The sequence below is a fragment of the Zophobas morio genome, unplaced genomic scaffold (genome assembly GCF_036711695.1).
Source record: "Zophobas morio isolate AGI-343-1 ecotype UQ-CSIRO unplaced genomic scaffold, CSIRO_AGI_Zmor_V1 ptg000024l, whole genome shotgun sequence".
Classification (NCBI taxonomy): Eukaryota; Metazoa; Arthropoda; class Insecta; order Coleoptera; family Tenebrionidae; genus Zophobas; species Zophobas morio.
In genome coordinates, this window is record NW_026972129.1 from 21547126 (window position 1) to 21574605 (window position 27480).

Genomic DNA, 27480 nt, shown 5'->3' on the forward strand with positions numbered 1-27480 from the left:
GTGCCCTAAATTTTATTTTGACTATGCCATCATAAAATTTTAAATATGCTGCCAACCTGACACAAAAAATCACAGTCATTAATGGTCACTCGGTACTCAAAGGCCGGTAAATATTTTTTAAAAATTCTACCAATCGAAAGTTAATAATTTTAAGCCACTAATAAATAAGAATATCTTGGCAACTTTAATTTATACACAGGTTCTTTTATGAAATTTTAAATATGAGGTTCGGGCAACCAACAATACACAACGTATTTTCTCTTACATAACTTGATTGACATGTTTACATGATTACATCCACATGTAACAAACGTCATTCTGTTATGTCAGTGTTGTCTGTTCTAACCTCAAAATTCATGTATTGATTTCATCATTTTCATTAATTTCCTAGACATTCTTGCATAAAAAAGAAAAATCATGTCAACAAAACTAAAATTATACTTAGGCAGAAAGGTTCGTAAAATTTTCATTCAACTTTTACATTATTATAACCTAAAAATCGGTTTAACCTCATTTTTGAATTAAATGTTTTAGGTAATCGAATCTCTTACAAAAGCAACCAGTTTGACCACAATTGATTTACTTCCTCTAATTTGTGTCGGAAACACCGCAGTCACAAACACATTCGAGTTGCACTTACCTTTGACCCTTTTAGAAGACCAACTGGGCGTCCCCAACGTGAACGGAATCCTAAAAATCCAGCCCGACGACATCATCAAGAGCATAGTCACGAAAAAAGACCGCGCTAACAGAAAAATAAGCTTCGAAATTGAAAAAACAATTTTCATTCAAGATGTGCTGGAGAATTGTACACAACCAGACATAAATTTAAAACCCAAGACATTAGTCATAGATTTTAGTTCCCCAAATATCGCCAAACCCTTCCACATGGGTCACTTACGCTCAACCATAATAGGGAACTTCATTGGCAACTTAAACTCCTTTCTACACCACAAAGTTACAAAACTGAACTACTTAGGTGACTGGGGAACCCAGTTTGGTTTTATTAAAGTAGGGGTTGATGAGCTTAAACCTTCAAAAGAAGATATTAAACGCAATCCACTGAAAGTATTATATGATTCATATGTCCATGCTAATAAACTTGCTGAAAAAGACCCAAAAGTAGCGGAAAGAGCGCGTCAGGAGTTCAACAGACTGGAAAAAGGGTCACCTGAGGATGCAAACCACTGGAAGGAATACATGCAGTATAGCAAACAGGAGCTCGAAGCGACGTACAAAAGGTTAGGTGTGGTTTTTGATGAGTACAATTTTGAGTCAACGTATAACGCCAAAAAAATTCAACCTGTGCTTGATCTTTGTAACGAGAAGCACGTAACACACAAAGAAAGTGACGGAAAGTTAGTTGTAGACGTTGACAATGGTAAGAAAATTCCATTGGTGAAGAGCGACGGCTCCACGTTGTACTTAACGCGAGATGTGGCAGCGGCCATTGATAGATTCAATAAATACGACTTTGATAAAATGCTCTATATTGTTGATAGTAGTCAGAGTGATCACTTCACTGCACTGAAAGCGGTATTACGGAAGATGAATTTCCCGTGGAGTGATAGGCTTTTTCATGTAAAATTCGGGCGGATACGCGGCATGAGTACGAGAAAAGGAACCGCGGTATTTTTAAAAGATATATTAGATGAATGTAGGGACTTGATGATTAAGAAACAGATTGAGTCCCCAAGTAAGATTATGACGTGTGGCGGATTTTAAATAAATTATTAATGACGCAACTTCTAGACACCAGGGTGCCTATAGATAATAGTAACGTTTCAGACATTTTGGGTGTATCATGCGTTATTATAAATGACTTAAAGCAAAGAAGACAGAAGGATTATGACTTTACATGGGATAAGGTTTTGCAGGTATACTTTAAATAGTTGTCTGGGTACCTGCAGAATTTTTACACCGTAGTCTATACCTACTGGAAATTCCGTTTTCCGTGGAGTTTTGGTCTTGACTTCAACACCCATTTACGTAAAAATTCTGGACGTACTTCTGTGTACGGCATGGTCTAGCTAGTTGGGGATATTGTTGCAGGTTCAGGGTGACACTGGGATTCGATTACAGTACACACACTGCCGCCTCTACAGCCTGGAAAAAAATTCCGGAGCCTTTAATCCTAAGAAAATAGCTCCGCAGCTTATTCTAGAACCTGAAGCTACTATTCTAATTAGGGAATTAGCACGATTCCAGGAAATTTTATACCGATCCAATGAGCAACTAGAAGCGTGCTTACTTGTAACTTATCTCTTCCACTTATGGTAGCACATTCCATATTATTTACAGCTTTATTAATCAGGAATTATTTTAGCAACCATATTAACAGAGCCTTCAAAGTGTTACAAGTGAAGAGCGCAGATCCAGAGGTTGCGTCCCAAAGATTACTCTTATTCAGCACTGCCAGGCGCGTTCTAGGAGAAGGAATGAAAATCCTAGGTCTACAACCCCTAAATGAAATGTGATCAATTATTTAATAACTTAAGCAGAATACATTTTAACGTTTTTTCCAAGTAAATTTCTTTCTAGCTTTCTCTTGACCAGGCTTCTGTCGTTCTTTTGTGCGGTAGTCCCTCGTCAGTAGACCAGCTGTGAAAATGTACAAATAAGGTTTTGTTGAAAAGTCGTTGCATACAAACCTAATCGCATTTTTTCAATGGTCTCGTGGTCTAGGAAACTCCTCAAACCCCATGCTACACCCCACCTAATTGCCCCAGCTTGACTGGAGGTGCCGCCACCCTCTACAAAGGCCTCCACATCGACTTTAGTGTGCATGTTGGTGAACAACAACGGGAAGAGAATCTACAAAAGTTTTTCCTTGAATATTTTTCATAAAATTATGAGTAGCTCAGAACAAAATCACTCAGTTGTAAAGACCGTTTACCGAACAGATGGAGTTTTTTTTTAATATACATATAGTCTTGTTTTCACAACGGGTCAAATAATGTCAGGTCAAGTCAGGCAACGTCAGATCATGTCACGTAAAACCAAGTCAGTCAAGTCAAGTCGGGCTCAGTCAGGTCAAAGCAAGTCAGGGCCAGTCAAGATCAGGAACATAGTGTTCAACGCAGATGGTGGTTCATTTCTTTTCAAATGAAAGTGAAAAGTCATGTCAGGGCAGGTCAGATCAAATCAGGCGCGGGGAACCTTTAGAAGGTTTCCCCTCCGCCGCAAATATGAGATCAATTTAGGTCAAATCAAATCAGGTTTAGTCAAGTCAGTCTAAATCAAATCAAGTCAAGTCAGATCACTGTTGCCACCTACAAAGAATTTGTCATATCCAACAATTTTGAAGTAAGATTGTTAATAAATTTATTTTCAGTTTATTTAAGATTGAGAACAGAGTGTTCAAAGCAGATGCCGTCCATGGTTTTGTCTTCCAGTGAAAACGAAAGAAAAAACAATTAAGTTTCTTCAAGTCAAGCCAAATCTAATCAGGTCAAGTCAGATCATGTCAAGTCAAGTTAAAAATGAGGATACAGTGTTCAACGCAGATGGTTGTTGTTTTGAGACGAGTAACGGCTAAGCGAATTCAAGCCAGGTCAGGTCAGGTCAGGTAAAATCAAAAAGATGAAGTTGAAGATTTCTCCTCCGCCCAAAAAAGTTCACGTCAATTCAGGCCAAGTCAGGTTTGGTCTAGTGAAATCAGGTCAGGTCAGATCAGGTCAGCGAAAGGAAATCACTGAATAAAAATCATACAGGATGAGAATTTTGAAAAATTGAGGCTTTTGAAAAGTTGCCTAAAAGTCCTCAAAAAATTCTCAGAAATACTTTTCCAGAAGCTGATTCGAAACATATAGCACAGCAATGGTACCGAATCAAGATTTTCGAAAAATCTCGAAAAAAAAATTCATACTGAAAAATCGAAATTTTTGAAAATGTGTTTAAAAATTCCCAAAAATTCTGGTATATAAGATTTCGATGAGCTGATTCGGAAAAGCTAAGATTTTCGAAAAATTTGATTTGAAAATTAATTTTTTTAATCGGTGCTTCTAAATCTTGAAAACCTCAAAAAATTCATATATTATATAGGTACACTTGTATAACTCAGGCTCCGCCCAATTTTCTCAATCATTCAATCAAATGTCACCTTTTTGATGATTGTGGTTAAGGTGGAAGGGAGGGGGGTAATTTGTAATAAAAAAACGCAGTTAAAAAGATAAAAGCTATTTCACAAGCCATGTAATCAAAACAATACATATATCGTTATTGTCTCTATAAGGCACTTGAACGGTCTTAATACTGTAATATCAAGCATTATAAAACTAAGTATGACAATATGAGATGACGCTATTTGTATAACAAACTTAATCTCACAACCACTATTTCACTAATATCACACATTGCTTAATGGCAAGATAAAAATTTAATTACTAACATAAATGAGTTACATAAATAACAACATCTTTGTGTACGTATTTTTACCTTAAATCTGAAAACAATGAGAGTATACAGTATATCAGTATCATAAAAATCACAGTCTGTACTTTCCTACTAACAATTTGAGCTATTCTTTGTATTCACTATCGTTTGTAACAACTGCTCCATGATTTTTTGATTGTTTTGAAGAGCTAATTTCAGTTCCCTAACTTCTTTGCTTAGGTGTTCGATCTGCTCGGTGCTTTTCTCAATTTTGCTTTGAAGTAGTGGAAAGACGCTAGGATAATCTAAAATCTCACTGTTTTGATCCATATTATTATTAATAATTTTCCTAGTGTGGCTACCATGCGACGAAATCGTATGAGTGTAGAGTTTCCTCTTCTTGGCGATTTCATGTGCCGCTTTCAGTATGTCTCGGGGTAGACGTTTCTCTCTAGGATTCAGTGGCTTGACATTTAAAACTACTCTATACGCTTTGGGGGACACTAGTGCCGTCCAATGTAACAAATTCAACAAGTACCGCGGTAAATACCCATTAAATAGTGCCAACTCCATGTAGGAAATGAGTTTGGTTTGTCGTACCAACTTTGACAAACCTGCTGTTTTCTGCAGTCCTTGAATATCATGAACGGCAATACCAACCAGAAGATTCATTAAAATAACAGTAACGAAAAGTAGGAATAAAATGTAGGTAACTTGGGCACTAATTTCTAACAAGAAAGGAGGATCTTCTGGATCGTCGTCCACCAACAAATCTAAATTCAACTCCCCCGTCATCATAACAAGAACCGTAATCAGCCCGATGAAGGGGTTAGCAAACGTTGATGAATCTGGGAAGATAACACAGAAACTAATAGTAAAACCTATCAATAAACAAGAATACGCTAAAAGTAATTTGGCAAACTCTCCTTGTACTCTGGTATACATAGCAACGTAAGAACCAAACACCGGTAGCTGTCCGATCATCAACATGAGATTAGTCCAACCAAACAAGACAGCGAATGCACCAATGTGGTTCTGCCAAGTGTACGTTCTCCCAGTATAAATGAACGAAATAACAAACACACTTACAATCACCGTCCATTCGATTATATTTTCCGGGTGCGACAGGTACTGCCTCACAGTCGGGTACCCAGCTATCCCGTACACTTTACGCAAAATCTCACAGCAAGTAATTCCAACCAACACGAACCATTGCATTTCGATAACGAACGGATTAGTCCTCAACATGTGTCCCATCATCGACTTCTTCTCACACAACTCGATCACGTTTTGGGGTTGAGTATCATTCATATTTTTACCGTGGTTGTAACAATTATGTGCTAGCGCCGTGAGGACGTACAAAGATAAACTTAAAACAAAAATGAAGCAGAAGAGCATCCGGGCGATGTAGTACTTCCTGATTTTCTCCCATTTGAGGTAGAGAAAAGCCGAGCAGAGTGGATGCAGAAGAATTTCTTTTTGACCCTCGTCGACGAAAGTGTTCAGGAAACTGATCTCTCTGGGATGACAGTGCTGCAGGATGCTTCGAAAGTCTAGTCTTAGTTCGACTTCGCGGTTCGAGGACTCGGGGTGATGGTGAAGCGTAATGGCGGAGTCGAGTTTGTGGGTCACCATTGCTAGAGACGCTGGGGTTTTTCTGGTGATGATCCCAAGAGCTGTCATTCCGAATTTGGATTTAGCTGTCACGTCTGCTCCGTGGTGGATGAGAATTTCGACGCACTGGGAGAGTTCGTTGAGGGCTGCTATATGAAGAGGGGTATATCCGTATTGGTCTTTGGTGTTGACGTCAGCTCCCCAGCTGACTAAAATTTCTATGATATCGTAAGATTTCGCCGACTTGACTACAGCTGCATGCAAGGGAGTTCGTTTGTCGAAGTCGCCGACGTTAGGGTCCGCGTTGCCTTTTCTTAGAAGCATCTCCACACAGTCAAATGCTTGGGCTCGTGCTGCCAGGTGAAGAGGAGTTTGTCCTCTGTGGTTACGAATATTGGCATCCGCGGTTTTATCTAGAAGGATTTCTATACACTCCACGTAACCACCTTCCGCTGCTAGATGCAAAGGAGTCAACTCCTTTTCCTTCGTTTTTCCGTTGACATTGTTACCCTTCGCTTCCAGCATGATTTTCAAACACTGCGGATGCCCCAAATCAGCAGCCAGATGAATCGGGGACAGTCCAGAATACTCAAATTGTCCCACATCTGCCCCCTCCACCGTGAACAACCGAACGCAAGCAATCGCGTTGGCTCGAACCGCACAATGCAGCACACTCTCGTGACAATTATTCGGACTGTTGGTCAAAGCCTGAACTTTCGCACCATTGTTCAAAAGAATCATCGCAGTCTCTGGACTATCCCCAAACGCGGAACAGTGCAAGGGTGTATAACACTTAAAGATGGCGTTAACATCGCACCCTTGCGCTAGAAGAAACTGAGTACCAGGGATGCACCCGCTGAACGAAGCAAGATGAAGCGCACTCAACCCTTGACTGGGCTCGTAGTACCTCATCTGCGCCCCCATCTTCAACAACCCATCCAACAAGTCCCACCGCTTCATGAAAGCGGCATACAAGAAAGCGATGTTAATCTCCAGCTTCGACGCACCATGGAAAGCTTCAGCTAGGTTCTCTTGTACGGTCTTCTTGCTCTCGATGTCGTCCAGAAGCTGGTGCCTCCCGGACGACACTTTCATGTGCTCGAGAAGGTTCATGCGAATCGTGTCGTGGCATATCTGCACCGTCAGTTCGCTTCTGGAGAACTCCTCGAAGCTCTCGTATATGTTGGGGGTGTGATCGGCAGGTGGCGACGGGCCGCACTCCATGTATTCGAAATCATCGGACGGAAACTCTTCTTCTACCATGATTTCTGGGTCCTCTCGAGGTCGACGCCATCGCAGAGCATTCGGCAGAGTGTGCGTTTTGTAAAGAGGGAAGCTCTCGACCTCTGCGTTCACACTGACGGATCTTCCAAGCTTGCGGGAATTTGTGGAATCTTGGAAACCCATGTTGTCCATTTTTAGGGATTTGGTGTGATTGTCTGAGGCGGAAACCATTTACCTGAAGAATAAGGTGGTTTTATTATGTGGGGGCGATAAGAGCGCAAAACACTTCTGATAAGGATGTTTTTGTTGCTTAAGAGGGACAAATTCGTGGAGAGAAGTGTGACGTCGAAGTTTTATGGAAATTTTTATTACCTAATTGTGGGTTACTCTTCGCGGAGATTAACATCTCTTGACTTGAACAAAGATAACGATAATACTTTAATCTTAAATCTTGTAAACACGGCACAAAAAAATTAATATACATAGAGAGAGCGTTGAATTTTATGTGGCAATGGTTTATTGAAGGTCAATGGATTGGTTAAGTACTGTGTGGACAAAGAGTTATACGGTTTGTGTTACCTTTCGCCAATGGTGATAAAATCGCACTTAAGTCATTTGCGGTTCATTAATGAAAATTTGTTAAGATATGTAAGGTTAACTATTTCTGCAAACAGTAAAATTTAGAAAGCGTAAATAACGGACGATCTTTAACCGGCATGTGGACTCCGAGTTTGACATAATTCGATTGACAATACTGTTAATATTTACTCAGTAATATACACAATACATTTTATTTCGAATTAGCATTCTAGACATGCTAACTAATGAGTTAACAAAATTCATTACTCGCAAAGTGACTTAAGCCAGATTAAATCAAAATTTTAAGAATGCAATCCTACACTGGTACTTATTATAATGCGACACTTCTTTCGCATTTGCGTGTTATAAATTAACTATGGGACTTAATTACCGACCGTGGTAAACACAGGACGTAAGAAAAACTTTAATTACCATTTTGGACATTTAAATATAATTCACACCGTCACTCGCACTGTCAACAGCTTCTCAGAAAACAAAAAGAAGTACTGTGTTGCGTAAGATGATTGACTGAAGACATCCAACACTGCCCTAATAACACTGATTGCTTCTGAATTGGTACATTAGATGTTTACAAGTGACGTTACTATGTATTCGCAATGGACAAGTTTGCTGTACTGGACACCTACAGCACAGTTAGGTGATATTCAAAATGGACGATGAGTCATAAAATCGACAAAAAAGTAAAATATATAACTGTACATATAACAACAACAAGAGTAACAATCAGTCTCAGTTTTCGGTAATTATTTCTAAAAAAAGAAGTAACGTGAAACATGCGAATGTCGAATAGTGGAAATTATACATGAGATCACATCAATCTCTCAGCGGGAAACTCCATGTCTTTGTGATTGACGGGCTATGATTTAGCAATAAATATAGGAGGCCTGAATGGTTTTGGTGGCTTTATTTGGCGATGTCAAAGAGCTTAGTTAATTTTTGCGCACTAACAATACTCATTGATGAAAATTTTAAAACCAAAAACTTCCGTTTCTGATAAAAGCTTTACTACCTACTGTGATGACTAAGTGGAATGTTTAATTAAATTCCAGATTTGAACTAATTCTACACATACGTTGTCGCGTGATGGCAATGAACCATCATTTCCGGACGTTTTGGATTAGTGACACGTAACAGAGTATTATAAATTGGCAGTGTAAAAATGTTTATAAAGTTTAAAAAAAGAGATTTTTTTGCACACATTCTATTTAGTTTAACATGAATCTGTGGATATTCGTCATTATAGTTTTCATATATAAATAAATAAATAAATAAATAAATAAATAAAATAAACTGATTTATAACAATTTTTTATGGGGCTGGATGGCATAATTGCAGGGTTAGACATATATAACTAAAAAAAAATGGCATTCAGTAAAATGTTAACTAGCCTTTGCCTGAAATTGTGGACTACTACACAACAGAATTTTTTATTTAGATAATTCAACAATTTATCGTATTGTTCTTGAGATAAAACGCAGTAGACGCTTCGATTCGCAGGGAAATTCTACACTACTATAATTTTCTTAGAAAAATTTTCTCTTCCGTTGCATAATAACGCGAGCGCGGCAGCTTTTTCAAATCAAGAGAAAATGGGTTCCGTGAAATTACACGGACAATAAATTAAATGTCGCTTTTACGACGATTCGATAACAGTAAATGGTGTTTTTTACATTTTTTACAATTTTACTGGTTTCATTACTTCAGAATTAATAAAGATAAAGAAAAAATAAAAGTGGTTTCGAAACTACCTCTTAATCCCTGCAACTTTTCTTCTTACGAGTTTACTGTACAATAATTACGGCAGGAAATCATGCCAATTATTCAAATTGAGTTGTATAAGTCCTGCAATTCAGCAACCGGTACATCAGAATTGTGTTCAGTTAAGCTCCCGAACTAAAAATTTAAACACGATTGAACCTTTAAAAGACGAATGTTTAAATGTTAGTATTTTAGCTTATAATGCAATCTTGTGATTTACATTACTTTAAAATAACTGGTTTCACACAGATTTGTGGAAGTTTTTGATTACCACCTACGAAAATCTCGAATCTGCAGTGGTATGCATCGGCTCGGTTCAAATTCGTTAAAATGTTGGCTTGATGGTGTAACAACTAACAAGCTACAAGATTTATTGAGATGACATCAACTTTTTAATAATGTTGCATACATTAGTTTTTCTTTTTTGAAATGCACAAGCAGAATTATTACATTTCAGGGTGTGATTTTTCCAGTTTATATTGACGTATTTAGATGATGTCATGCATTTTTTGAAGGATCAATAAATTAATTTTAACAATATATTAGAATTAAATAGATGTAATTTTTAGCAAACCGAACATCTGCTACGTAATCTCTGAGATAAATTACACTTTTTTTGTGGGCGACGATCCGTGAAGCTAAAACTTGCAGCTGTACTCTGAAACTGGGATTTACTTAGGAATATTTTGAGATGACATCACATTAAAAAAAACACAAAATTTGATTTGAGGTGTCGACAAGGTTGCAACATCGGGATGTTAAAATAGTAAACGTTTTAATGTTTTTCGAGGAAATGTTTCATTTTCAATCTTAAAATATGATCTGACAGGAAGTCTGCTCTTTCTGAATGTTTTTTATTGTTATGATTTTTTCACACTAGATCTTGATTTATTTCCGTGCTTGTGTTTTACACTGGTTACTTATTTTCCCACGCTCACATACAGGGTGACTCACAAAGCCCGCGTTTTTTGATAATCTTATTAACATTAAAAGTATAAGAAAACGTTAAAAAGACAAAAATTGTGGGGTTCCTTGAGTAGCAAGGGGCAAGTATGAATATATTATATTTACAAGATCTTCCGGTCCAAAGTTGCTAGTTCTCTGTTTCTCAAGTACACAATACAAGAATAGCAACTATAGAATAAAATTATTTTCAATTTTATTGAGTGTGACGTTTTCGAGAAGTAATACCCCACTTATTTTTGAAAATCGGATGCCACATTATTCCAATTTCATGAATTTTTTTGGCAACTAACGGTTCGCAAAAAAAACACAATAGGGTGATTTTTGGTAGTCCTTAGTAATTTTCAAAAATGTTCGAAAAAAGACCAAACAGTTCAGAAGGAAGCATTGAAAATATGAGTTTTGGTGATGTTTCTTAAAAATACACAGAAAATTTTGAGATGTGAATCTAGATGAGTTAATTCGAAAAACAGCCTGATGATGGATCCAGACAAAGATACTCGAAATTTTCCGTTTAAAACAAAATTTAATTTATCCCAAAAATTGCCATATTTCATCATAGTGATTTTAGAAAAGCGGTCAGAATTCAACTCAACAAAAAATATCTTTAAGTCACTTTCCAAAGTGTTCTGAATATGGTCAAAAATTGACCAGATTTTGTTTTAGTGATTCCTGAAAAATGCTTGAAATTTTCGAAAAAATGTTGTTGAAAATGCCTTCTGAAAGTCTAAATCAATAAAAAAAATCACTAAGTAATTTTCAAGTGCTCAGAAAAAGGCCAAAATTGGGCAAATTTTATTGTTTAAGTGGTTTTGGAAAAGTGTTACCCAAAATTACTTTTACGAGCCGAAATCAACAATAAAAAAAAATCTCTTTGGGTAATTTTCGAAAGTTGTTTAAAAAATGTCAAAAATTACTCATATTTTGCTGTTTCAGTGATTCTGGAAAAGTGGCTGGAATTTACCAAGATATGAGGCTGAAAATAACTTCTGCAAGTTGAAATTACCAAAAAAATTCTTTAAGCAGTTTTTAAAAGTGCTCGGAAAAAGATCGAAAATTTTTAATTTTCAAAATTGTAATGTGAATTTTTGGCAAAGTTGCCTAAAAATACATAGTAAATTCTGGTATATAAATCTAGATGAGCTAATTTTAAAAACAACCTGTTGATGGATCCAGACCACGATGAAATTTTGCGTTTCAAAATGAAATTTAAAAAATATATATCCCCAAAAATTGCTATATCTCATGCTAGTGATGATGGAAAAGTGGTTAGAATGTTCGAACAAATGTTATCAAAAATCACTTCTACAAATCGAAATCAACAAAAAAAATGTCTGTAATAAGTAATTTTAGAAAATGTTCGAAAAATGATCAAAAATTGGTCAGGTTGATTTTGGTGATTCTGGAAAAGTGGTTGAAATTTTCGAAGAAATATTGCTAAAAATGAGTTCTGCAAGTCGAAATCAACAAAAAATAAATTTGTTTTAATAATTTTCGAAAGCATTCGGAAAAAGGTTAAAAACTGGCCATATTTTATTATTTTAGTGATTCCGGAAAAGTGGTTGGAATTTTCGAATACATGAAGCCGAAAATAATTTTTGAAAGTGTTCGGAAAAAGGTCAAAAATTGGTCAAATTTTGTGTCAGTGATTCCAGAAAAGTAGTTGGAATTTTCGAAAAAATGTTGTTGAAAATGCCTTCGGAAAGTCGAAATCAACAAAAAAATCTCCAAGTAATCTTTAAAGGTGCTCGGAAAAAGCCAAAATTTGGCAAATTTTGTTTAAGTTATGCTGGAAAAGTGGTGGAAATTTTGGCAGAAATGTTGTCGAAAATGACTTCTGCGAGTCGAAATCAACAACAAAAAAAATATCTTTGGGTAATTTTCGAAAGCGCTCGAATAAAAAAGTCAAAAGTTAGTCATATTTTGTTGTTTTAGTAATTCTGAAAAAGTGGTTGAAATTTGGTCAGGTCAGGTCAGGACAAGATGTGAAGGTGAAAGTAACTTCCGCAAGTTGAAATCACCAGAAAAATTTCTTTAAGTAATTTTAGAAGTGCTCGGAAAAAGGATAAGAATTTCAAAAAAATATTTATCCCCAAAATTGCCATATCTCATCCTAGCGATGATGGAAAAGTGGTTAGAATTTTCGAACAAATGTCGTCAAAAACCACTTCTGTAAGTCAAAATCAACAAAAAAATGGCTTTAATAAGTAAATTTCAAAAGCGTTCGGAAAGTCATCAAAAATTGGTTAGGTTTTATTTTGGTCATTTCGGAGAAGTGGTTGCATTTTCGAAGAAATGTTGCTGACAATGAGCTCTGCAGGTCGAAATTAACAAAAAATAATTTTTTTTAAATAATTTTCGAAAGTGTTCGGAACAAGGTTAAAAACTGGCCATTTTTTATTATTTTAGTGAATCTGGAAAAGTGGTTGGAATTTTCGAATACATGAAGCTGAAAATAACTTTGAAAAAGGTCAAAAATTGGTCAAATTTTGTGTTAGTGATTCCGGAAAAAATGTTGTTGAAAATGCCTTCTAAAAGTCGAAATCAACAAAAATATCTCCAAATAAATAATTTTCTAAAGTGCTCGGAAAAACCCAAAATTGGGCAAATTTTCCTTAAGTGATTCTGGAAAAGTGGTGTAAATTTTCGAAGAAATGTTGTCGAAAATGACTTCTGCGAGTGGAAATCAACAACAATAAAAAAATCTCTGGGTGATTTTGGAAAGTGCTCGAAAAAATGTCAAAAATTAGCCATATTTTGTTGTTTTAGTGATTCTGGAAAAGTGATTGCAATTTACGAAGACATGAAGCTGAAAATAACTTCTGCAAGTTGAAATCGCCGAAAAAATCTCTTTAAGTAATTTTTAGAAGGGCTCGGAAAAAGGTTAAAAATTTCAAAATTGCAAAATTGAAAATTTGAATTTTGCCAAAGTTGCCTAAAAATACTTCATAAAATCTGGGATATATATCTAAATGAGCCAATTTTAAAAAGCAACCTATTGATGAACCAGACCAAGATATTCGAAATTTTCTGTTTCAAAAACAAATTTTAAAAATGTTTATCCACAAAAATTGCCATATCTCATTCTAGAATCACTTCTGTACGTCGAAATCAACATCAAAAAAAATCTTTAACTAATTTTAGAAAATGTTCTGAAAATGATCAAAAATTGGTCAGGTTTTATTTTGGTGATTCTGGAAAAGTGGTTGCAATTTTCGAAGAAATGTCCCTAAAAATGAGTTCTACAAGTCCAAATCAAAGAAAATAATAATTTGTTTAAATAATTTCAGGGAGCAGTACGGCTCAGATAGCCCCTAGCGCGGCACAGCGATAGTGCTCATGAAGCAACGCTGTCCGCAGTCACTTTGTGGATGGGTGGCTAAGATCGCCATACCTATCTGAGCGGCTCGGTGCCTCTCCCCCCTCGACACCCAATGGGTAAAAGAGGGTAACAGATTATATATATATATTAAATAATTTCAAAGTGTTCGGAAAAAGGTTAAAAACTGGCTATATTTTATTATTTTAGTGATTCTGAAAAAGTGGTTGGAATTTTCGAATACATAAAGCCGAAAATAACTTTTGCAAGTTAAAATCACCAAAAAAAATTCCAAGTAATTTTTAAAAATGTTAGGAGAAGGGTAAAAAATTTAAAAAGGGGTTTTGAAAGTTTACTTATTACAAAGTTGCTTAAAAATAAACTTCCTGAGATGTGAATCTAGATAAGCTAACTGAAAAGCAGACCAAGGTATGTGAAATTTTCCGTTTCTAAATCAAATTTATTTAAATTGTCGCATTTCATATTAATGATTTTGGAAAAATGGTTGGAATTTTCGAAGACATGAATCCGAAAATAACTCTTTAAGTAATTTTTAAAAGCACTCGGAAAAAGGTTAAAATTTCAAAAGGCGAGTATTGAAAATTTGAGTTTTTGGCAAAATTGTTCAAAAATACACAGGAAATTCTAGGATATGAATATAGATCAGCTCATTCAAAAAAAAAAAGCATGTTGATGGACCCATACCAAAATATTCGAAATTTTGTTTCAAAATCAAATTTAAAAAATATTTATCCCAAAAATATCTACATTTCATCTTAGTCATTCTGGACAAGTGGTTAAATTTTCGAAGAAATATTGCCGAAAATCACTACCATAAGTCGAAATTCGCCAAGTTTTGTTTTAGTGATTATGGCAAAATGGTTCGAATTTTCGAAAAAATGTTGTCGAAAATGCCTTCAGAAAGTCGAAATCAACAAAAAAATCTGTAAGTAATTTTCAAAAGTGCTCAGAAAAATCCCAAAATCGGGCAAATTTTATTTTAGTGAGTCTGGAAAAGTGGTTAGAATTTTAGAAGAAATGTTGTCGGAAATCAACAAAAATATGTCCAAGTAATTTTCGAAGGTACTCGAAAAAAGGCTAAAATTGGGCACATTTTATTGTTTTAGTGATTGGTAGTGGTTGGAATTTTGAAGACATGCAACCGAAAATAACTTATACAAGTTGAACTTATTACCAAAAAAATCTAAAAGTGCTCGAAGAGACGTCAAACATTTCAAAGTTTCAAAAATGAAAATATGATTTTTTAACAAAGCAAGATATACGAAATTTTCCGTTTCAACTTCAAATTTGCAAAAATATTTATCCCAAAAATTGCCATACTTCGTCTTAGTCAATCTGGAAAAATGGTTAGAATTTTCGAAGGAAATCTGCAAGTCGAAATCGACAAAAAAACATCTACGTAATTTTCGAATTGGCCTCTTCTTGTATAACCATAGTTCATTTTTCCAAATTTCATGAATTTTTTTGGCGATGCAATGGTTCACGGCGATTTTTAGTAGTTCTTTTTAAATATCAGTATAACGTAATTGTCTTTCTTTGTTTTTTCGGCTATGATGATGGTATCAGTGGGTACCGAAACATGTTAGCCCTCTTTCTATAATAAAAATGTTTGTGGTTTTGCCTTTTATTTTACCGTTTATATTTAGTTACTGCAAATTTCATCTGTGTATTTCGTTCTATTTTCTTTAATTATTATTATTGAGATATTAAAGAACGTGCGCTCAGTGACTCACCCTGTATATTTATTTAAATGTATGTAATTCAAATTAATATAAATTGCTATAGTGAACTTTTTTGATTCACCCCACTTTTTAAAACGAAAAACTCAAATAAAGATAATGTCTAATATATAATTGTGACAACACTGATCGTAGTAATATTGAAGATTTGCCACCGGAAAACAAAAGCCACAAAATGGGAAGCACTGACGGTATTCTGAGAAAAGTGAGAAAAGTTTGGTAAGAGTTTAATCAACAAAATTAAAGAAACACTAACGTCATGACAAGAAAATGAAATTTATTATGTCTCATTGTGCATTTCCGCAGAAATCAGAGTGAGTGCAAGCAATTTGGCGATGAATAAATTTCTCGCAAATCATAAATTTTTGAGGATTGATACGCAGACAACAAGAGTAGGTACAAAATATGTATTGCCGAATTAAATTTAATATCAGAAGTATGTTTCTGTTACAAACAAATAAATTGTTGTTGTATGCAGTAACCGAAAATTTTGAGCGTCTATTAAATAACAGTTACTCACATTTCTTAATCCTAATGGAGAGTTAAGTGTGTTAAATTATGAATCGTAGACAATTATACTTCGAGGAAAACCTAATTTGAGATAAGCCGCTTTACAATTAACCCACTAAATGTCTGCAGATAAAGATTTTATCAGTCTGAACACTTGTTATCTAGTGACAAATTCTAAAAAAGAAAAAATAGTTACGTATGTAAAAGTACTATTTGTCGCACAGTTGAACAAAAACTCACTACGATTATCACGTTTGTTTTCTTACCGAAACTATTGCTTCCAAATTTACTTAAAAACACCTTACAAGAGTCAAAAACATGACAAAATAATAATGTACAAAAAACAAAAAAAAAACATTCTAGGGGAAATACAAGCTGGGTTTATTTTGTCTAGTATTAAAATATCGACCAACTAAAAACAATAATAAACTGCACATATAATAATTAAAGCGGTTTGGTTTTTAGCCGGAACTTTTCAAGTTGTAATAATTTAGTCCTACTTTGCATATCTAATGATAGGCTTCTACTTACTTAATAAGTTTCATAAACACAAATAGTGCGACTCGTGCAAAAAATTATATTCCAATAGTGACCTGTTTTAACACGTTGAAACAGTAACTGAAAATTTCAAATTTAGATAAGATAAGAACTAACTAGGAAGTATTAAGCGTCAGGTACCCAAGCCATTATTCTTCATACCTGCTATTATAGTTTGGAAAAATTGACCCTCGTCGTTGAGTCACCAACTAATCTTTCACTATGTCCATAATTTATCGTTTGTTAAAGTTAAGGTCATCTTCAGTACTAAACCAATGCTATTGACAAAGTAAATCAAAATAAAATCCGACTGTTTTATTTCTCAATTTTCTCTTTTAGTTGTTACTTATAAAGCAGTCAGAAACCGCGAAAAATAAAAACAATCTGACTCGGACTGTTTACCACGGTGAGTAAAGCGGAAATTTAACAATATTTTGGTAGCAAAGCCAACTCATTGAAAAGTAATGTATCTGAAAACACGTGAAAGCGTAAGTCAATAACAACAGAACATAGCATTGTAAAATGGTATTTTCGCATCAAGGTAATGTACGAATGAATGAAATTCCGTGCAGCTATAGTGTGGGAAACGAAAAAGGACAATAGTATATGACGTGCAAAAGTTAGAAATAAATGGTAGTGGCGGTATTCTGAAAATTATATGTTTCAAAGCAGACAAATGCGATCCATTATAATTTACCAAATTTACTAGAAAACAATAACGTTAAAAAAAAATCTCGTCATGTTTTCAATGTTTGTCGAAAATAGAGTGCATTAACTTTAGTTTAGTGGTACAAAAGTAACAAAAAGTATTTTAGTCTTATCAGAAGTGTTTACTACAAGAAGAAGCGTCAAAAAACAAGGAAAACCTACTTACCATCCGCACCTTTTAAATTCGCCTTCCCACATAAAAAATTCCACATGCGACCGCTTAACTAGAGTTGGACACATTTGTTGAGGCCGTTGTAATTGTCGATTCCGTACAATACACTTACACAATTAGATGAAATCATGACAGTAAACTGAATCACATGGTTCACAACACCTCTGAAAATCCAAAAAAAAATTGGAGCACCGCAGTAACAACCGCAACCGAACCGCTAACAGTTCTTGGATTCCTAAGAAAAATCCGACCGGTAAATTCGCAGCCTTTCGAGTTGCGTAGGCGACAGACTGGCATAACTACTGCGAATAACGCAAATTGTTAAATTGCTTCGTAAAGAGTCTCTTTGAACCTCCTAGGAGAAGGGAGCTGGCTAAACGTCGACTACACGTGAGTTCGGAATGATAATGATGTTTATGGGATTGGATTTTCAACGCGTTGAGCTCATCAGATTTCGCGTCCCCTCTTCTTCTTCTTCTGCAAGAAACTGGTTAGTCGGTGATGCACCGGCCTTGCAGGTGGTTTGCGTTACGTAATAGGAGTTTGTACTTGCTGAAAGTGCTTAGGTGGACGAAGAAAATCGGACTATCACAACAACGACGGGATTGAGTAACGCGGTTAATTTGACCTAAATATTACAAGATGTACGGTGCAAAATGTTGTAGAGGAAGAGATGCACCATGAATGATAATGGTTTAAATCTTGCTCGAAACCTACATAGACGCGGCTTCAGACTCGGTTAATTAAGGTCGCATGATACGGGAATTCCTCTTACTCTTTATAGCAAAAAATGTTTTTGGTATCGGAGCATGCCTTCAGGTCAGACGTTCTCGAAAGTTGTCGGAAAAAAAAGTAAAATAATCTGGCATGCAAATTGAGAGAATAAATGAATTAGGTGTTTATTCAGGAAACGGCCTTGTGTTTCCCTTTGGTACAGAAAAAAATTAATATAATACAGGATGTATTTTGTTTAATTAAAGTTAATCGGATGTTAACATCGAGGAAAAAACTCACGTTGAATAAATTCATAGTGCCTAATTAAGCTGTGTATCCGCAAATATTTCATTGCTCCTACAATGTGAAAAAGTGGGTCTCCTGTTTTCGTACTTATTGAAAGTCCCCAATAAACTGCTCAAGATTATGGTGATGATTTGCAACGCTTGCCTGCGTTTGAGTTGCTTGCCCGAAAAAGTCAAAAGTTTTGCGAATCGGACATCGTTGACCATTATAACCTTAAAATTCCTTTGCTCTTTCACACAAACAATAGAAGGAGGTCAGCGTTGTAAATTATCATTGCCATAATCCTAAGCGGTTTATTGGTGCCCTTCAATATGTCAATCTTAACTATTAGCCGGCGTTACTTCATACGTGCGGTTTATTAATCCGTCATTATTTTTTACCTCATACATGTAGATACGAAAAAATCAAAGCTGTATAAGAAAATTCGAATTTATCTTCGAACCTGCTAAACCACCTGTTCGAAATTTATCTATTCATTCCCCCCAAAAACTTGATGACGTCATCCTAAAATTTTGCAAGATACATTCTATTTAAAATGCCAAAAATATCATACGTCAATGCATCCACACTTTTATCTCTGGATGTGCACATTTTTGGGTTTTTTCCCACGTAAAACTAATTTAAAATTATGTATACATATTTGTTACTTTAATATACCGAGTGAGCAACAAAAAACACGATCAAAGACAGTCATTGATTTTTGAAGATTTGTCTTTGATAGAATTTTGAAAATTGGAGTTGAAAATGCAAAAATCTATGGCTGTCTTTGATCGTCAATTAACTTTTATAATTTAAGTAGCAAATTGGACTTTTTTATTGTGCTCCAGAGACAGGGAAAGTTAAGTTTTGGCTAAATAATTTTAGATAAATTTTTTACACACCGTTCCAAACACACAAATGACGTTTCAACGTTGGACTTTTTCCTTTTATGAAACATAACCTCAAAGAAAAAATCGCAGTAATAATAAGCTACTACCTGCTAAGATAAGACTGAATTTGGCAAATAAAATCCCTCTAAGAAAATAGAAAATCTAAAAATTGACAATTTTAAAAATTGAAAAATCTAAAAAATCGAAGAACTGAATAACTGAAAAACTGAAAAATTGAGAAATGAAGACGTTGAATAATCTAAACATCGAAAAGTTGAGAAATAGAGAAATGGGAGAATAAAAAATAAAATAAAAGTCTAAAAGTCCAAAGGTCAAAAAATACAAAATTTAAAATTTCAAAAATCGATTAATTGAAAATTTAGAAACGCCAACCAAATATTGACAAATTGAAAAAGTAAAAAATCGAGAAATCGAAAAGTTGGGAAATCGAAAAATTGGAAAATCACAAAAATAGAGAAATCTAAAAGTCAAAAAGTAAAAATATCGAGAAATCGAGAAGTTGAAAATTTGGAGCCGCCAAAAATTGAAAAACTGAAAAATCGAAAATAAATTTAGAAAATGAACAAATGAAATATTGAAAAATCTGTATTGAAATAACCAAAAAATTGAAAATCGAAAGATTGAAAAATTGAAAAATCGGAAAATTAAAATATCCAAAAATTTAAAAATCCTGAAATTGAAAAAATTCCAAAAATCCCAAAAAAGTCCATATAAAAAATTAAAAAACAAAAATAGAAACAAAAAAAAAAATAGTTAAAATCCAAAAATTAAAATGTCAAAGAAATTAACCGAAAATTTGAAAAATCGAGAAACCGCAACATCAAAAAATCGAAAAATTGGAAAATTGAAACTATAAAACATTGAAAAATTAAAAATCGAACGAAAAATCAAAAAAATTAAGGATTTAAATGGTGAAAATGGATAAAACAATAAATCGAAAAATCGAAAAAAGATTGGAGAATCAAAAAACTGAATGTATGAGGAATCGAAAGATCGAAAATTTTAAAAATCGAAAAATTAAAAAAATGAAAAACCTAAAAAATCGAAGAATTGAAAAATTGAGAAATACAGACGTCGAATAATCCAAACATCGAAAAGTTGAGAAATAGAGAAATGGGAGAATAAAAAAAACTAAAAATCTAAAAGTCCAAATGTCAAAAAATAGAAAAATTTAAAATTTCAAAAATCGATTAATAATTGAAAATTTAGAAACGCCAACCAAATATTGAAAAATTGAAAAAGTAAAAAATCGAGAAATCGAGACTCAAGAAATCGAAAAGTTGAGAAATGGAGAAATGGGAAAATCACAAAATAGAGAAATCTAAAAGTCAAAAAGTCAAAATATCGAGAAATCGGGAAGCTCAAAATTTGGAGGCGCCGAAATTGAAAAACTGAAAAATCGAAAATAAATTTAGAAAATGAACAAATGAAATATTGAAAAATCTGTATTGAAATAACCAAAAAATTGAAATTCGAAACATTGAAAAATTGAATAATCGGAAAATTAAAATATCCAAAAATTGAAAAATCCTGAAATTGAAAAAATCCCAAAAATCTCAAAATTGAAGTCCATATAAAAATTTAAAAAACAAAAACAGGAACAAAAAAAAATAGTTAAAATTCAAAAATTAAAATGTCAAATTAATCGAAAATTTGAAAAATCGAGAAACCGCAACATCAAAAAATCGAAAAATTGGAAAATTGAAACTATAAAACATTGAAAAATTAAAAATCGAACGAAAAATCAAAAAAATTAAGGATTTAAATGGTGAAAATGGATAAAACAATAAATCGAAAAATCAAAAAAAGATTGGAGAATCAGAAAACTGAATGTATGAGGAATCGAAAGATCGAAAATTTTAAAAATCGAAAAATTAAAAAATGAAAAACTTAAAAAATCGAAGAATTGAAAAATTGAAAAACTGAAAAATTGAGAAATGCAGACGTCGAATAATCCAAACATCGAAAAGTGGAGAAATAGAGAAATGAGAGAATAAAAAAAAAAAACTAAAAATCTAAAAGTCCAAAGGTCAAAAAATAGAAAAATTTAAAATTTCAAAAATCGATTAATTGAAAATTTATTATTTGTCATAAAAAATAATCTGACGTCACCAAGTTCTTCGTGGGGATAAATGCATTTATTTTCTGAGACGATCAATAAAATAAATGTGTGCATGCAGCGTGTCCTTTGTTCACCTTTTTCTAAAAAATCCAAGCACATTACCTTAGCACAAATACTTTGGCAGTATTCAACAACCAATTTATTAATATAACCCGACGCGGAAACAGAAAACCCACACTTTTGTATTCTAGAACCTATGAAACCGCACGAAGATATAAACTTAGACGTTCAGTAAAATGACCCAATTTCTTTACTTTATTATCGCACAGGAAGCAATCAAAACTCTTATCTGCTAGCATAATATTAACAAACATCAAGTATGTAATTCAAAAAACCTTCATTAACTAAAAAATTTTATGGGCAACTTAAAAGGATATAATATAAACATTATCACTTTGTGGCAGGTTTCCGTATTTTAAAACTGTTTTCAATCGAAATAAATGGTAAAATATACCACTAGCAACAATAATCAACGCCTAGACGAAAACGGAAGACCCATTTTTTCGTACTCTGGGGGTCATGAAACGTCGTGAAAACACGATAGTGGCAAGTTCCTCGATGGACTCTATTATACCGGGTGTCTGGAAAATGGCGGATTAACTCTTCAATACGTTATGTACGGGGTTTTGGGGAGTCCCAAAAAAAAATATTTATGATACAGTAAAATTGGCAACACCGCACCCACCTCTTCGTAACGATGGTGACTGAAATCCACTTTTTATTATTATTAACAAAACAAGCTGATATTTTTGATTAATAAACCAAAAAAAAAAATTAATAACATATTTATAAATTATAAAATAACGCAAATAAGATACCCTCTAGAAAAGAAATGGCGGATGGGGATAGTAGCTGCTAAGATAAAACTGATTTTGGCAAATGATATATCCTCTAAGAAAAGAGAGGGTGGGTGGGTGGGGGTAGTAACTACTAAGATATGACTGATTTTGGCAAATGAGATATTCTCTACGAAAAGAGAGGGTGGGTGGGCGGGGCAGTACCTGCCAAAGTAAAACTGATTTTGGCAAATGAGATACTCTTTAAGAAAAGAGAGGGGGTGGGTGGGCCTAGTACCTGTTAAGACTGATTTTGGCAAATGAGGTACTCTCTAAGAAAAAAGAGGGAGGGTGGGCGGGGCTAGTACCTGTTAAGGTAAAACTGATTTTGGTAAATGAGATAATTTACAAAAAAAATCTCCATGGGCTCCCAAAATAATACACCATGGACACCCAAAAGTCTTCCGAATTAAAAAAAAAAAAAAAAAAAAACATTGCGGCACTCAAGATTTTTTCAAATTCGTAAAAAATAAAACACTAGAAGCCCAAAAAATTTTTTCAAGTTCATCCAGCAACAAAACACCAGATTCCTTTAAATTTATCCTAAAATAAAACAACAGGGGACCTAAAATTAACTCCAAACATTTTTAACTGCTTAGTCGATTTTTGCTGATTTGTACCTTCGCTAATTATTCTAACTGAAATAGTAATTAAACATGGTCATGGACGAGAGAAATATTAACTAAACGTTTTATTAACTACTTACTGTGATAGTGAATGTGTTACTTAGTTGTTAAACGTATGTAGCTTATAACTCTACCAAAACGTGAGAAGGAGTTTTTGTACTATTTTTCCCAGACTCACCAGTTGATTGTTAAGAGCGTAGCGGAGAGTTAATGCGCCATTTTCCATATACCCGGTATACAGGCGCGGATACAGGATTTCGTTTAGGGGGGGGGGGGGGGGCAATTTTTGTGCGATTTTACCTATGTCCCAGAAATTCGTTCTAAACAAAAAAAATTATAAAATTTTAGCTAGTATTAAAATTTAGCTGAATTTTTCAGAATTTTTAGATGAATTTTTCAAAAATTAAATTTTCCATTATGTATTACCTCCATTACGCAAATTTCGATCCATTCACGACGATTTTCGAAATTTAACTAAATACATTTTCTTGTAGACTTTGAAGTCATTTTAATTTTTAAAAATTTCGAAAAATTCTAATTTCACACCGAATTTTCCGAAAATATTGCTCGGTTACCATTAACATGCCATATTTTCGGAATCAGCACGTCGGGATACACATATATCTCTTAAAATTTTGTCAAAATTTTTAGAAAATCTTTTTAAAAATAAAGTTTTCCTCATGCAAATTTCGAACCATTTTCGACGATTTTCGAAATTTACCTAAATACTTTTTCTTGTAGATTTCGGGCCTCACTTCTTCGATAACTTCAACCTTGTTTCCAGAATTAGTTAATTAATTCAGTGCATTGAAATATCGCGATTTTTAAAAATTTCAAAATATTCCATACAACATATGCAGAAAGATCTTGCGTCATTTTTGCAAGTAGCTGCGTGTTTCCAAGTTCAGTTCGGATTGCAGAGTTTTTGTTCGGATTAAAGAAGCATCGACTTCAAATAGCCTCTGTTCGATAACATTTGATTTTGCGAAATTTTATAATTTTACCGCTGTAGATTAAAAAAATATATAACAGTAGTAACAGTGTAAGAAACTCATGAGAGAATCGAACGCGTTACAAGTCGGAAGTTGTCGACGCATTGCGCTATCGAATACCCTTGTGCGAGTTCTGCGTATATTGCTAGAATAGGTTGTTGAACAATTTCATTTTTTTTGCAAAAATTTGGATACCTTTGGGAAAACCTCGAAACGGATTCATAAGCCACAAGTACAGGACCATGTTATTTTAAAAATTTAAATCCTACTAATTATGAAAAATTTTGAGGGAAAGTTATCACATTACTCAAGTTTTAAATTTTTAACTTTTTAATTTTCAGCTTTTTAGTACCTAAATAGTTTTAACAATTAATGCTTTCATTTTGTGTCAGCACGTCGGCAGAAAATGGAAGTGTTTTCACTCGAAATATGTATGTAATTAAGATAATAAATTCATTACTCCACTTACAGTCGATATTGAAACATAATTTAGATGTAGATTTAAATGAATTACATCGACTGTGTGAAATGTAATCGTCTACCACTAGATTGTTCAGACACCCGTACAGTTTATAGTTTCAGTCATTAATTAACAGTGGTAGGCATACCGGCACTTACATTAACTATAAACGGATGTAATTTAGTCTTTTAGTACACATTACCTGTATTGCTACTAACTTTTTTCATGTGCAATAAATGGCTAATATTAATGTCTTTGCTATGGAAATTTTCTGTAACCGTCGAATTATTGAAAAAAATTTAACAGACTTTTCAATATACTTTTTACTTTCCGAGCGTCAGGAAGTACAGTAATCGAGTCCATCGGCCGAATTGCCACTTTCATATTTTCTCGAACCTCTAGAGTACGAAAAAGTGGTCTCCCGTCTCCGTCCGTCTGTCTAATGTCTGTATCCATTTTTAGTAAAATAATACATTTTTGGAAAAAATTCTAGACTGAATAACAATATTTTGCAATATAACTTTGAATTGCTCAGAAATCTTGTAAATATTTTAAGGTTATCGTAATGATGGTTAATCGCTAAGCAAAATTTATTCGTTTACCTCCTCCCAAAAAATTGATGCCGTCATCTCAAGATTTTGCCGAATAAATCTGTATTTTAACTTATAAGGATTCTCATAAAAAAATAATATTCGCATAATGAAGTTTCATAATTTTTCGAAAAAGTTGGATTTGTTTTATTGTAGCTCAGGGGCGAGGGAAATTCCATGGAAATGACTTTGAACCAATTTTTTATTTGTGCATAAAGCTGGCGAAAATCACGATAAAAAAATAATTGCAATAATTTTTAACGTTGTTATGTGTATTCATATGAGAGTCAGTACAAGTAGAGACCCTAGATATACTTTGGAAAGTATATCTAGGGTCTCTAAGTACAAGCATACAACGATGCGAAATTTATTTTGGTTGTATTCTGGTTCCATTTAATATTTTTGATACCAAGAAGACATGAGCGACGTTCAACTGGGTACTTTTATCTGATCGTACTATTTTGCGTACAATTTAAAACAAAAAAACCATAAAACCCAGACGTGAATAATCAAACAGACTATTAGAATGTTGTAAATGAAAACAAACTACTAAAATTAATTAAATACAATTAACACTATCAACAGTAAAAAAAAAGATACGGAACTTTAGTATTGTTACATTAAATGAGAAGCAACAGTTAAACCTTGAAATCAAAATTATACGCATATATAAATGATAAAAAGTACTGTATTATTAACTTTTGCGTGAAATATGAATTTTATTGGTTGCGTGCAGTTTAATAATGCTTATGTAAAACCTCACGAATTATTTGGTCTGTGTTTTATATTATTATTAATCTAGAATAATTTAAAACGGACCCCTCTGTAATTCTATGTACAGAAAAAGCACTTGAACACCCATATTTTTACTTCCCGAGCGTAAGTATGCTAAGGAAGTATTGTAATAGGGTCCAACCGACTTTCATGTTTTCTCAACGTTTCGTGACCCCTAGAGTATGAAAAAATAGGTTTTCCATTTCCGTCTGTATCAACACATGTTGTATTTCTTTAAAATGTCGTATTTCTTTGAAAAAGGGCGATCTATTAATTCCTCCATAAAAGGATAAACATCTCTATTATTAATTATTAAAACGGTTTCACTTACTTGTTCCCTTGATTGAACTTCTGCAAAATATGTCAGGTCTTGATTATTTACTGTTACCTTGCCAGTTCCAGGCGATCTTATAGTAACATGTCCGCGAGCTCGTTTTCTTAGGCACTCTAATAATTAAAACAATAAACAATCAAAATTTTTTTAATAAATTTAAGAAAACCTACCATATGTTGTAATAAATGCGCGTCCATCAGCATCATATTGCGGTTTGGGAGCCTGATAAGTTTTTTCATGACTCATTAACGGTTTTCTGTATTTGAAAAGAAAATCTTTTGATCTATAGGAGTAAGGTAATTTATACAGTCTATCCATGGTGGTACTAAAGGTTTCATAATCTTTATCACCAATAGTTTCAACCAATTCAGCTTCTAATGATTCTTTATCAATCCATTGAAAGCCTGACATATCTCTAAAAAAAAAAAAAAAAATAATTTCATCATAAAAATTATAAACTAAATAAAAAAAAAAAATTACAGTGCTAAATTCGGATCTGGCTTTATCCCTTTTCTAATCATTGTATCCTCAAATTTATAAGCTTCATTTATATGGTCAACAATATCCTGAAAACATTGCCATAAACACGTTTTCTCACTACTTACAAACTGATCATACATGCATCAACTTATAATAATTCGGTTTCCCTGTATAAAACAAAAAATGGTACGGTCTGCCCGTTTCATCAAACTCTGCCGCTTTTCTTTGCGGAAAGACCTCTTCAGGGGGACGCATAAATGGCCTCGCTTTTTTCTCAAATAGCCCCGATGGAAACAAATATTGAATAGCATTCTAAAAAAGTATTGTCAAATCAACATCACTTTACTATAGTTTACAACAAACATCTATATCCTCTTGTGAAAATGTGTCTGGATTCTCCCCCATCATATTAGCTAAATGCCTCTTTCCAATCTGAAATTCAACATTCTGTTGCTTCATAAACTCATCGTGTTCTTTAGCACGCTCAAGGTACGCCTTCATTGCCTTGCTCACGTTTTTTTTCAGTTGAGGTTCTGGTTTTTGGGGCGACGTTGAAAATGTTTTGGCCTTAAAATGGTCTGTTAGTACGAAATTGGGTCTTTTGGTTTCGAAAAACTAACCTCAATGCGAGCAGTGAACAGAACACTGACCCATTGATTGTTGGCCTGAAAATATTTTACGGAAGGTTCGACAAGAGCGTTGAGGTGTCGCAACATATTAATATTTTTATACAAAAAGTTTTAAAATTTCCTCATGAAGAGACTTAACCTAGCCAGCGACACTTGCTGCCAACCAAAGCGAGTCAATTCCCTAAATA

The 27480-nt window shown here is 33.9% G+C and overlaps 3 protein-coding genes across 10 annotated transcripts; 1 reads left to right on the forward strand and 2 right to left on the reverse strand.

Annotated features, from left to right (window-relative positions):
• Positions 1–316: 316 nt before the first annotated feature.
• LOC135135634 (probable arginine--tRNA ligase, mitochondrial) lies at positions 317–2552 on the forward strand. 2 transcript variants are annotated; one of them, XM_064064731.1, is made up of 5 exons: positions 317–453; positions 535–1696; positions 1753–1877; positions 2053–2276; positions 2327–2552. In XM_064064731.1, the coding sequence occupies exons 1-5, from the start codon at positions 418–420 to the stop codon at positions 2475–2477; spliced, it is 1698 nt and encodes a 565-aa protein (XP_063920801.1). In that variant the 5' UTR covers positions 317–417; the 3' UTR covers positions 2478–2552. The 2 variants fall into 2 exon arrangements, with proteins under 2 accessions (XP_063920801.1, XP_063920802.1); XM_064064732.1 differs by lacking the exon at positions 2327–2552 and having other exon boundaries at positions 1927–2146.
• Positions 2290–27451, reverse strand: LOC135135635 (small ribosomal subunit protein uS9m). Of its 2 annotated transcripts, XM_064064734.1 has the most exons (9): positions 27284–27451; positions 27027–27230; positions 26802–26975; positions 26664–26749; positions 26354–26598; positions 26181–26296; positions 2652–2814; positions 2507–2601; positions 2290–2453 (listed from the first exon to the last, which is right to left on the reverse strand). In XM_064064734.1, exons 1-8 carry the CDS (start codon positions 27377–27379, stop codon positions 2510–2512), a joined length of 1176 nt encoding a protein of 391 aa, XP_063920804.1. In that variant the 5' UTR covers positions 27380–27451; the 3' UTR covers positions 2290–2453; positions 2507–2509. The 2 variants fall into 2 exon arrangements, with proteins under 2 accessions (XP_063920804.1, XP_063920803.1); XM_064064733.1 differs by lacking the exon at positions 2290–2453 and having other exon boundaries at positions 2468–2601.
• Wtrw (water witch) lies at positions 4166–18056 on the reverse strand. 6 transcript variants are annotated; one of them, XM_064064725.1, is made up of 2 exons: positions 17543–18056; positions 4166–7447 (listed from the first exon to the last, which is right to left on the reverse strand). In XM_064064725.1, exon 2 carries the CDS (start codon positions 7441–7443, stop codon positions 4507–4509), a length of 2937 nt encoding a protein of 978 aa, XP_063920795.1. In that variant the 5' UTR covers positions 7444–7447; positions 17543–18056; the 3' UTR covers positions 4166–4506. The 6 variants fall into 6 exon arrangements, with proteins under 6 accessions (XP_063920795.1, XP_063920794.1, XP_063920798.1 ...); XM_064064724.1 differs by having other exon boundaries at positions 17534–18056; XM_064064728.1 differs by lacking the exon at positions 17543–18056 and adding an exon at positions 16654–16674.
• Positions 27452–27480: the final 29 nt, after the last annotated feature.

Excerpts from the sequence above, each read along its gene's own strand:
- LOC135135634 (XM_064064731.1), top strand. The coding sequence starts at position 418 with ATGTCAACAAAACTAAAATTATACTTAGGCAGAAAG. Across the intron at positions 1,878-2,052 it reads CATGGGATAAGGTTTTGCAG|GTTCAGGGTGACACTGGGAT; the intron begins GTATACTTTAAA and ends ATATTGTTGCAG. Across the intron at positions 2,277-2,326 it reads ACTTATCTCTTCCACTTATG|CAACCATATTAACAGAGCCT; the intron begins GTAGCACATTCC and ends GAATTATTTTAG.
- Wtrw (XM_064064725.1), bottom strand. The coding sequence starts at position 7,443 with ATGGTTTCCGCCTCAGACAATCACACCAAATCCCTAAAAATGGACAAC.
- LOC135135635 (XM_064064734.1), bottom strand. The coding sequence starts at position 27,379 with ATGTTGCGACACCTCAACGCTCTTGTCGAACCTTCCGTAAAATATTTT. Across the intron at positions 26,599-26,663 it reads CCAGATCCGAATTTAGCACT|AGATATGTCAGGCTTTCAAT; the intron begins GTAATTTTTTTT and ends TTTTTTTTTTAG. Across the intron at positions 2,815-26,180 it reads AAGTTCAATCAAGGGAACAA|ATTCTCTTCCCGTTGTTGTT; the intron begins GTAAGTGAAACC and ends AAACTTTTGTAG.